General features: G+C 36.0%; 1 protein-coding gene across 1 annotated transcript in view; it reads left to right on the top strand.

The window, feature by feature from the left end:
- LOC139970900 (uncharacterized) overlaps positions 1–12,101 on the top strand; it is a 142,432-nt gene extending 130,331 nt beyond the window's left edge. Inside the window, exon 6 of the mRNA XM_071976964.1 lies at positions 10,396–12,101. Coding sequence (XP_071833065.1) covers positions 10,396–10,625 — 230 coding nt within the window. The 3' untranslated portion in view covers positions 10,626–12,101. The remainder of the gene's footprint in view (positions 1–10,395) is intronic.
- The last annotated feature ends 270 nt before the right edge of the window (positions 12,102–12,371 follow it).

Genomic DNA, 12,371 nt, shown 5'->3' with positions numbered 1-12,371 from the left:
ATTTTCCAGAAGCAACACTTGATTAAACTGAGAACAGATAAAAACGTAAACAAACATAGACAGAAATATATGTTTTAGATTTTATTTAGGTTTTCAAGCATTTTGTGACAACATGCCCAAATGCCCGTGTGGCCAGTCCGCCACTGCCCGTAAGTAATGTTCGACCCCATGTTTAACCCGTGCTGAAATTTACTCTGCAATTCCATAGTTTATTACTATCGTATGGAAATATGATGCGCGGGAAACACCCACACCATTTGCTTTTTACTGCCTACGCTTTCGTCAGTTGTGTATTAACACGAGGTTATGATAAGTCCTATATATAAACATGTTGACATAAGTACGTAGGGACTGAGTATATCAGCTGCCGATATACAATTTGGTGGTTTTTTATCAACTCGGCGAAAGTATTGACCAGTTCCCTAGGGTGGTACTAAGTATCTGTATCCATGTCTGATTTCGGAAACGAGCAATTTTATGAGCAGAAGAAGGGGCCAGAATCATACAAGCTGTCATTATATCTCAGAGAAAGCAACAAAGCAACAACAACAACAACCATATTTCCGTTAGTTCACATTTAAGAGATACTTTTTGCCTACTAATAACCTATCTATTACCGCTTCAAAATGTACAGCCAGGTTAGTTGCGTAACAAAATTATGTCAAATTAAGCTCAGATAGGAAAACTGATTTTCTGATGATAAAAGTGTGTTTATGTACAATTATGTCGGCTTTGTCAAAAAGTGAAATTTTCTGGTAAAATTTCTATCAGATTGTTCAATCACACGTGGTAATGTGAAAACTGCTTTTTTTTGGCGTTGAATGCTAAACATCCTGACAGAAACACATTGAAAGGTTACTCTAAAATATAAGGTATCTGATAACAATTTAATGCGTGACGTCAGTCAGTGAAACGTCGGGCAGATTGAAACGTGACGGTAATATATCAAAGATTTACCCATTCAAACAGTAACCAAAAAACCCCATTAAATTCGTTACATATGAATAATTTGTGTGTGTGTCGGTGTGTTAGAATTAATATTTTGGTGATTTGAATTCTTTCTGGCGGGATTATGTCTTACATATGCAAAGTATACTACTATCTGTTAAATTGCAATTGTAATTTTAGCTACAGGAATTCTCTATTTCTTTGTCAACTAATTTGGAATAGTACGATTCAAGTTGATAACAAGCCAATAATTGCTTATCATGCATTGGAGTGAGCGTGACACATTTGCTTGTTACCCAATGGTAATACCAGTTCCTAACATCTTGGTTACGTACATTAGTTTACCCCTCACTCATTCACCAAATGGTTGAATCCCTGCTAGGGGGAATCCCCTACTAGTAAGCCTCTGCCAATCGTAGTTCGTGCTATTGAAAGATTGAAAAGAGGTGGACCACGGTTGTATTATTCACTTTCTTTCGATCTAATGTCGTTAATTTTAAATCCATAGAAAGAATCAAGCAGCATATAAAGCTCTTTTATGATTGCATAGAGTGTTTATTTTCAGTTGGAATTTCTTACAAGAAGATTTCCCTTTCAGCATTCCTCCCATTTCATGAAGTATAATTCTTGGATCAACGTAATCTCTAATCCTCCGATGACTTGAAAGGAAATGCAAAGAATGTTTCTATAGTTCACATGTTCTCATTGGCTTATTCCCTCCTTTTGATTCAGACGTACAACATCTCAAAGAATACTTTGTAAAATGATGTTTTTTCAAGATTAAATAAGTTGCATGAATAAATTTGGTCAGGTAATGAGGTAACAATTAAAGCAGAATTCTGGATGCGTTTTGGATTAATTTTCAAGCCTATACTCTTTTGTAGTGGTGATTCAAATACCTCTTTTAAAATCAGCAGAAGAAAGAGGAAATTTTATCTCTATGCTGTTCATCGGAAACTTATGCAATTGAATATTTCATTGTCATAGTGATCTAACATACAATGTTCATGGTTCAGTAACGTACCGGCAAATGGTATGAGAAGGAGGGCGGCGGCGAAGGGAGGGTAGCTATGACCATGAAAGGGATGCTATTGCCTCCTATGACTTATGTTTTATATGAGTGATTATGTAGTCGACCATATAAAAGCTATAAAAACATCCAAACCCCGTCCTCGTCACCGTCCCAACCTCATTACCATGCAGTCTTTCAAAATGCAACAATTGTAAACGACGTGATGAAGTTGACTGCTAATAGATCAAAATTATATATTTATAAAGAGATTATAATATTTTGTATTAAGCTAAATACATACTTCAGTATATGTGTGGAACACAGTCATTTGGGGGCGGGGAGGGGGGCCTATCCACGAAAATGCCGCATTTTCAAATTATCAATAAGCACATCAAGTCACTGCGGACTAATCAAAGTCTTGTAGTTGACGAATTCCCGATTCCCCGTGTTTCCCCAATCGACTTGCATAAACAAAAAACCCTATGAATTCTGTTTCGGGTTTCGAATAACCGTGCTTTCCAGCCATTCAGATCCCTCAATAAGATTAGTCACATGAAGTTAATGTGTTTGACTTAATAAGCAATGTCCATTCCTCATTCAAAACGGTACTGAAATGTGAATAGGTATTGTTTGTTGAATTTACAGGCTTACTCCAGTTCATGATCGTCTGCATAGAATATATTTGTAAAAGGACACAACTTACAGCAAGAACTCTCTTGCGAGCATTATCTTAAGCAACCTTTTGTGAATAAGAAGATTTCACGGAATCCGTTTTTCTTTTACTGCTTCCACCGAAGTCATCGATAGTATCGGGGCATCAGCCTATTGTACATTTACGTCTTGGAAGGAACGACATTCTTACTGCTTGCTGCAATGTAAACAAAGACAAGCGTGAGCTTCTTGTAAATAAAGATAATCAGATCCGTTGTTCTAATGGAACAAAACAGGATGAATAGAGACTTCGTTGAAGGCAGTGTCGTTCACTGTTACCAATAGATTGTATCCAACCAATAATACCAATTTAAGCTAGTAGAAAGTTAACTCGTCAAATAGTTCAGTGGGTAGAGCAGTAGACAGGTAACCTGATGAACTGAGTTCGAATCCATCAACGGTTATACACGTTAAAAAATTCTTTTTCTCTTTCAGCAGTCCACGCTGAAGTCTTTATATATTAATTCAACCATATTGGTTGAATATAGCCTATTACAAGCCTACAGTTGGCCACTGCGTAATAAAATACATATTGCCTACCTAACCGCACTCGATGGAGTGTCACGAACCGTATGCACAGCGACGGCGACAACGTTCGTTCTCATCCTTTCTATGATCTCTTCCCAAGTTGTTGCACGAACAGTATGTTATGAAGCTAAGCTAGCAATCATACGTGACCCGCGCTTCCTATAACTAATTATTACACTGCTAATACACTGCGATAACGATATTTGTTTTTAGGCCACTGCACATCTGGCTGTCTTACAAAATATGAAAGTTTATATTGTCCATCAGTTAAGTTCATCAAATGTATTTAAAGTCCAGACATTGGACAATAAACAAGAATCATCCTACTGGAAAAATTGTAAAAGAGCACTATGTTTGACTTTCTGATATTATATGTAAAAGAACATGTAAAAGAATCCAAACAGGAAACAAAATCTGCTGATATATGTGATATCATATGATAATGATGAAACTGGCAAAACATTGCACCAGATCGCATCTAAGGAACTTCAATTGTTCAAAAATATCTCATAGGGGAGGGCCACACCCCTCCCCTTAGACCCCTCCCCATAACAATCGCAAAATGTGCTCCCCTTTCAAATTCCTGGCAACGTCACTGTCTGGGGTGTGGGTTAGTTTCATGGACACCACCTACTCCACTGGTGGTGAAATTCTGTACCTCAGAAACAATTTCATTGGTTAAGTCATCTTTTGGTTGATATGGTTCACTTTTGGAAAATTCTTTTGAGGATATATGAGAAGATATATGAGTTGTGGAAGCCAACTTTTGCCTGTTTATTTTGTTTCTTGGTGGTCGAGCTTCACATTCTAATCATAAAAAAGACACTGAACTTGATGAAAAGGATTTTATCATTTCCCAATTTCTTGGCTTGCTCAGATTGATAAAAAAAAATTGAAGGCAACATTTTGGTGTTGAATTTGTTATTTGTTGTATGCTTCTCGTTTGTGTTTTCGAGCAATGATTATATGTATATGTAAAAGTAACAATCTGGGGTAATAGATTAAAGGAGTGTAAATCTAATTAATATATATCTGGAAAAGTTTATTTATCATTTCACACTCGTTTAAAGGTATCTATTTATCTTGATTATTTGTATAGAAGGCTGAATTTTTCAGTTGGGAGATTTAAAAAAAAGCAACATATATCTATTAGGACAACCTTTCGTGTTGGCCTAATTATAGAACTAATTTATTGTCTAAATATGCCTCAGATGCACCATTTGACATATAAACCTCCTACATGGTAGTTGCATCCATCCATCCATCCACCCCACAGCCACACCCTTCCTTTGTAACTTGTTTGATCCATCTGGGTCCAAAGTTACCTAAACAATTCGGGGGTAATTGGCAATTTGCCCCTCGCACCACCCCCCCCCCCCGCAGCTTTGAAATCCGGTGCACGGCACTGAGCTCAGGGTATAAACCACGTTGAAGTTCTATTTGTGCCCAAACCGTTCTTGGCTCTTTTCCACTTTCCTTATAATGTTACTAGTCAGTTTTCTGCTGTTCATGTATTTTGTGAAAAATTCTTAAAAGGGGTGTTACGTTTCATCCAATGCAATCTTACTTGGGTAAACCTTAGAAATGAGATAACCTAGTTTAAAATTGACTTTCTTAAAATCTTTGTTGGTATTTCTTGAAGTCAATTATAACCTTCACGTATTATATTTACGATGCAGCTATACATTCATCTCAGGAACAGCAACTTATTTGAAGTTTTAGAACACATTGAGTATAGTAGCAATTCTGCTCGTTATTCTTTGCATGTATGTGTTATACTGACATATAAATGTAATAATGTATTAAAATATTAAAATACATGGCTGATGTAAATTGATTTTGTTTCACAATAGGTGTTTTATAAAATAGACTATTTCAATAACATACCAATCTAGCTTTTATCTATGGTTTTTTGTTTTAGGAAGATGACAACACGAGAGTAAGAAGAAGTATCGGAACAGAGGGCAGTCAATTACCTCCACAAACCAATGCAGGTAGAATTCCTATAAATATACGTTATTTTATCGATGTTATCTCTGGAATTGTTACAAACCAAAGAGTTGTCAGGCTTAGATGTACTGCAGTTATTGTTGATCATAGTTTCAGTATTCTACGAGAGCAAGGCAATTCACTAACCTCCAAACTTTATAACATATAGATACTTTAAATGACTAATGAAGCTGCAGAAGAACATCTGTTATCGTGACGTCACAGATGACCTACTGTGATCCATTTTAAAAGGTTCATTAACTAACTCTTAAGCCTTAGTTGATCAAGTCTCCAGCATTGTGTGTGAAGAAACATTAAATCTGTGACATCTCCCCAAATGGAATAAGATCGTCTTACCTGTTTGGGGAAGTTGTTTATGACCGTTATCTCTATACTGAAATGGTCCAATAATGAACGATGGGATTTTGTCTCCTTTAACGTTTCATCCTAATTATAGTAAAGACATGTTAGCAGTACATTATGCGACAATCAAGATAGTAAGATAGTAAATGGTGTAAAATTTACTTTTATTTTTGAGCCATACATACTAGCTTCTATCTGTGAATCTGTACACATAGTTGATAGTTTCATGTAGTATTTATATCTGTATAATACCAAGATGGAAAGGACAGAAAAAATACAAAATCTATGAAACTAAGGATATATTTCAAGAACCTGTGTAGTTAATTACCTTGACCTTATCTTATATAGTGATATGGAATCTTCTTAAGTTATTCACTTCTCCCCTACTTCCCAATACCTCCCCTAGCTTCATATCCCCTCCCCCATAATAATGCCAGGCTATTGTACGTTCAGAGAAAAGTACATTGGTCAGTCATTGGAGTGACTTTGATTTCTCTCTGTTTAAAAGTGTCTCTTTACAATTAAAAACTAAATGGATGTTACTTGGAAAACTCACATCAATTGCGGCATTGGGAATATTTGCTGTAGGAAGGTTTACGTTGTGTAATGAAGCTGTCTTGTCAGTCCTGATATTAATTGTTTTCTGTTACATACATGATATAATGTAGGCAGGTGAACTCTTAGTAACAAGGGGCATCTGTATAATGTTTGATACAAGTGGTTAATCATAAGGAGTTTGGGAAATATTTTACCTAACATCTTTTGTACTGAATTTGGATTAAATCAAAGGCGAGTCAGTAACAGCTGCAGCATATTAGCAAGAAACCAACGTACTATTTTTGTCGATTTGACAAGTTACGATAATATTACATCTTGGCGAAATGATTAACTTATCGACTTAAGGCTGCATCGCACGTAACTTGACAAACATGACATGATGTTTGATGATCATTTTCACTATTAGATAATATATTATATAGATTATATATCATAGTTTGTGACGTGTTGTCAAGTAACGAGCAATTAACAACTCAACAATTTGATTATTTTCGTCAAGATGCCATGTTAGCGTAACTCGACAATAAAAAAAAAATACAAATTCGTCGTGATGTTGAGTTATGCTAACACGCTAAATCTACAGCTCACATGTCCATTTAGAACCATCGAACATTCCATAGGTTTTTATAGTTAATATATTATTTAAGAATTGACGTTATATGTTTTAACTGGAATAACATCTTGCTTTCGTTTCAGGGTCGCCTTTCTTAATGAGCCCAAACATGCAATCTTCTTATTTTCTGGGCCAATGTGTGATGTGTCCTCCTGGGGATCCAGGACCCAGGGGAACGCCTGGTCCTCAAGGGATGCCTGGTCGTGATGGCCGTGACCAGATCATACTCGGTCCCATTGCAGGTATAGGCCATTATTACGTTATGTAATTAGCCTCTTAAAATAGTTTTGCGTCTAAATATTCGCTTGTGTCAGATGTCATCGCATAATTGTTCAGGTGTTGCTTCCTTATGAACAAGAAATTTGCCTTGGGAGGGCTCATTGCTAAGTTATTGTTTTCATCAGCTTTTTATTTTACTCGCTCAATATATACCTTTAAAATTGTAGAGATATAACACTCCATATAGAACATTGGGGAGGGTTGACATATTGGTTAAAGATAAAATACTTACATCTTCAAAGGGCACTTTTCTTGCCAAGCTTATAGTTTTAAATATTTTTGTTTTCGACAAGTTTTATTCATTGGTCATTAGTTTGTTACTTATATTATTGCTTTAATAGATGTTTCAAATCTTGAAAAAGGCACACAGGTTTCCAGTCAATCATTAAAAGTGTAAGTTAACATGACTTACCACATATTCATTGTAGATGTACCTAGCCCAGTATACTTTGCATATAGGAATCGGGGAGCTGTCCAGATTCATTACCAGCTAACTGTACCTTTTTGGATGTAGAAACTGACTTCGTTGCAGTAGTTAGGTGAAAGAGTCTGTTGGAATATGAAATGTTGTCCTGGAATGCGAACCAGTTAATTTCAATGTACTATGTTTTAAAGTTCCAACGTTTCTTGTACAAAACGGGAGTCATTAAAGCAGTCTGCTTTATCTGAGAATTAACAAGGCCATACTGCATTGAAAGTAATCTTACAATTTCTAACGAAGATATCTGTCTGTTTCTAACTGTATGTGAAACAGTGACATAGCCACCCCTCCCTAGTTATATAATTAATGAGATATGTGCCAATCTTTAAGCAATGCTTTGACAATCACGGAATAACAATCTCAAATGCAACTTGATAACGGCACGTTAGAACAGCACAGCTATCCATGGTAGTCTGCTCTGTGCAACTGGTATACTTAACTGGAAATCCATTAAGATGGTCGATTAAGATGATCGTGGAGATTAATTATCTATCATATGGCTTTACATCAACAGCGGCATATGTCATTTAATCAATTGGATACCAACTCATGGGTTCACTAATGGACATTTTGTATGAAGAACAACGAATGACTCTTAACCAACAGATTAGAATAGATAATGTTATCCATTAATTGTTTTTCTTATTAACACTCCAGTTACAATTCATGAACACTACCATACCATTTGATAATTATATTGATTGACTTGTTATTGCTTTTAGATCATGTTCTGCAGAATCCTCCTGACAACCCTGCCGAGCCAAGTACATCTTCTACGGCTGGAGTTATTTACACTCGATGGGGCAAAACATATTGTCCAAGCACATCTCAACTGGTATATCAAGGTGAGTCTGGATATCTAGACAATGGTATGTGACGAAATGTGATGTAATAAAACATGTACATTTGAAGGACGACATTACAAGATCGACTGATTGGTTTATATGAAGAAAATTGCAACCCAGTAACACAAGAAGCACCCTCAATCTGCCAAAAGTTCATCCAGCAGAGTTTATACGAATATTTGGTCACATGTAAAAGTGGCGGAGGCAAGGACCGAACGTGTGATTGGATTAGTTGTGTGATCGTGACTGATTGGACCAATTGGTATGGTTGTGTCTGAATGGACCATTTTGTATGGTTGTGACTGATTGGACCAATGTTTATGATTGTACTGATTTGAACAATCTGTATGATTTTGATTGAGTGGATTATTTTGTATCGTTCTGACGGGTTCGACCAATCTCTATGTTGTTGATGTAGAACACTTATTTTCTATATTTTTGAAGCCTATGGATCTTAAGAAAGATTCCAGTTCTACTCAGTCATGTTTAGGTTTTGCTAAAACTAGATCGTTCTGATAGTTCAAAAATCAATATTATTCTAGCTTCACCAAAAGTAATTGAATAGGTTTCACGGTTTTTGCATTAATAATCTAATTGGGTTTGCTTACCTAAATTATTTAACTAATTTTCAGTACTGATTGATGCCAATAAATGTACAACTTTAAAAAAAGCATGATGGTTCTTCAGCATTGATTATCTAGATCTTGTATATGAAGACTGGTACTAGATCTAGTATATTTACTCTCTTCTTTCTACAGTACAATTACAACCTTATTTTACACTGCTTCAATATTGTTTTCAAGCTTTCTGAAACCAAGCTATTTTTATTATTTTGTTCACTCGTTTGTAGGTGTAATGGGTAGTGGTAATAACCATGCCCAAAAAGGATCTGGGGTAAATTTTCTTTGCTTGCCCCTGGAACCAACTTTCGCTGACCCCCCAAGCCATGGTGGTGGTGCTAGTATATATGGTGTTGAATATGAGCAAACCCTTCCAACATCTCCGAATATCCATCAAAGTGAAGCTCCTTGTGCTGTGTGTCTGTCTCCAGGCAAGCATTCTGTTGTAACAATCCCTGGAACCAACACCTGCTGAGGAAGCCAAGGTAATGATGATGTTAAGACATTTGCAAAAGGTATAGGATCAATCGAGTATGGAATATTCTGGAAAGACAAGAAAAGGGAAACAAATACAAATATTCAAGATGATAGGATGACATGGTGTATACAAAGTACAACATTTATGAACTGAAGAGATTCTAATTGTCCAGCTCAGAGCATTTTTTGGAAGAAGTTAATAATTCCAGGTAACAGTTTAAAAAAAACCTTTCAAGGACTAAGAAGATAATTTTCAAGATAAAATACTTCTAACTTTCTAAATGCAATGTCTAAACGTCGACTTTCTAGACGTACTGACAGTCTAACTTTCGAGAAGATATAGTAGACCTATTAAGATAAATCGACAAACATTTTATTATAGAACGGCCAAATTTCGAAAAAGAAGGCGACATTAGAAGATAGCATTACAAGAGATTACAAGTTCAAATTTCAAATGTTTCATTTGAACCACTGTAGTATCTAGCATACTAAATGTCCTCTGGGGTAGACCTGCAAACAATATTGGGTTGAGTTCGGTTGTTGTTCTTTTTGCCCCGGTATTTGTATTTTTTTAAATATAATATCCAATACAACTAGATGTGGTGAAGTAGTGGTACTATAGTGGTGATCAGACCAGCAGGGTAGGTAAGTGTGGGGGAGGGGGAGGGGGGGGCGGGTGGGGCGGGTTTGTAGAAGAGTGTCTACACACACACATATATATATAGATATGTAAATGTATATATATATACATATATATGTGTGTGTAAATATATATGTGTGTAAATATATATGTATATATATATATGTATATATATATATATTTTATATATATATATATGTACATATATATATATATATGTATATGTATATATATATATATATATATATATATATATATATATATATATATATATATATATATATATATATATATATATATTTGCTTTGTTTTGTAATTTGCTTTGTTACAGAGTGGACCCTGGAATACCAAGGCTACATGATGTCTTCTCATTATAACCACTACAAATCAGAGTTTGTTTGCGTCGATCAAACTGCCGAGGGAATTCCTCGTACAAACCACAATAACAATGAACCATTACTCTATGTTGCTGATGCTAAGTGCAGTGCAGGTGGGGGTGGTCTCCCTTGCCCTCCTTATGTAGATGATTATGATATTCTCTGTGCTGTTTGTACGTTATGAGTTATCAGATAACACCATGAATAGACAGTATTTGAAAGATGCATTTTACTGTTATATTCTTATGGTTACATAGGAACCTCCTCAGCTACAGTTCTCATATTGTTCTATGTGTTAAAGATTAATAAAGAAATAGACATGAAAAATAAATGAAACATGCCCTCATGTCTATAGCTTACCGGTTCCAGTAACGCCCTAATAGTAAGGGAGGGGAGGGGCGGCTAGGGGCACGCGAGGTCGACATACATGTACATGTACTCCTCCATAAAGAGAGTATTTCTTTTGCAAACACAAACTTCTTCAAGTGTTGGAAGAATTAGTAACAGACTAGGGTAAACCTATTGTTGATCTGCTATGTCCAGAATCCCACATTATTTGTTCACTTAGTTCGAGGATATTCGAGGATACTAACAGCTTTCTGATTTCATTTTAACGTTTTCTGTCCGATAGCTCAGTGGTATTAGCAGAGGAACTAAGAAGTTGATGTTCAGAGTTTGATACCCACCAAGGACATACGAATGTGACAAAAACAACATTTTGACTTTTCCCTCCTTTCTTCAGTCAGTCTTTAAATATTTGTTATGAAGTTAGTTTTCTCGCTGATGTGTTGGTTACAGCAACGGTGTAAGCGAAAGATCTTGCACTGCTAATCGAGTAAACCGTGGCTAGGGTTCGAGACAGGTCGTAGGCGATAATACCTCCGACTGTAGGTATGGTGCTTTTTATGACCTATGATCCCTCGCCATGTCTCCCTTGTAGTCGTAGACGAACCCGGGAGGATGCGAGGAGTGTCGGTTGGTCCGAGGTCGACCAGAAGCGTTCTAGGTGGCGTGCGTGTAGCCTTGCCTATGGCTAGAGGGCAAGACACTCTCTGTGACCGGCATGTGTGCATTCCATGTCTACTGAAAACGTGGCCCAATGAGGCGCTATTCTCCTATGAATACACGTACGGAAGCTTATAAGTGCCCTCATAATATGTAATACATTTACGAAGCTATTACTTGAATAGCGCCAGCCCCTTTACTTCTCTTACAAGTAAGGAATTTATCTTTGTTGCAGTCATAATTGGTTGTGCTGTTTCTTCTCAAAACTGAAGAATGTCTTAGTTAAGTGATGTTGTTTAACATCATTTTCGGAAGTTGTAATTCGCAAAAGTGATAAGATGCTACTTTTTCGTATAATTTCGATGGTTGGGAAGTCTTTCATGTATCAGGTTACAGTATTGTGCGCCTAAGTAGTGTCGATGTAATAGTAACAAAGATTTTATTATTTGGTTTGTTTCTTCCCAAACTCTATGAACAATAAAGTGGTGAGCCCATAAAAGTTTACGATATGTCGTAATCATGCCCTGTGGTTTTTCATGCTAAACATTAATGCTTACAGTTAATGTAGACAATAGGTTATTGTCGGGCACAAGGTTTTAAAGAAGGGATGGGGGAAGGTAAGTAAAGTTTAACGTATATACATATATATATATATATATATATACATATATATATACATATATATATATATATATATATATATATATATATATATATATATATATATATATATATATATATATATATATATGAAAACTAACTAACTAACCAACTAGGCCATGGACGCTGATTGTATGTCCAGAGGTTCGAAACCGGTAAGGAAGGTCGTAATTTCACTGTAGGCGTTTGACACCTGTATCGAACAATACTAGTTCTGTTTTGGGTGACATATTTTGCCTTACTCTAGAGTTCAAACATGATGCTA

The sequence above is a fragment of the Apostichopus japonicus genome, chromosome 8 (assembly GCF_037975245.1).
Source record: "Apostichopus japonicus isolate 1M-3 chromosome 8, ASM3797524v1, whole genome shotgun sequence".
Classification (NCBI taxonomy): Eukaryota; Metazoa; Echinodermata; class Holothuroidea; order Aspidochirotida; family Stichopodidae; genus Apostichopus; species Apostichopus japonicus.
The sequence above is the reverse complement of the archived record's forward strand: the minus strand, read 5'-3'. Positions and strand labels throughout refer to the sequence as shown.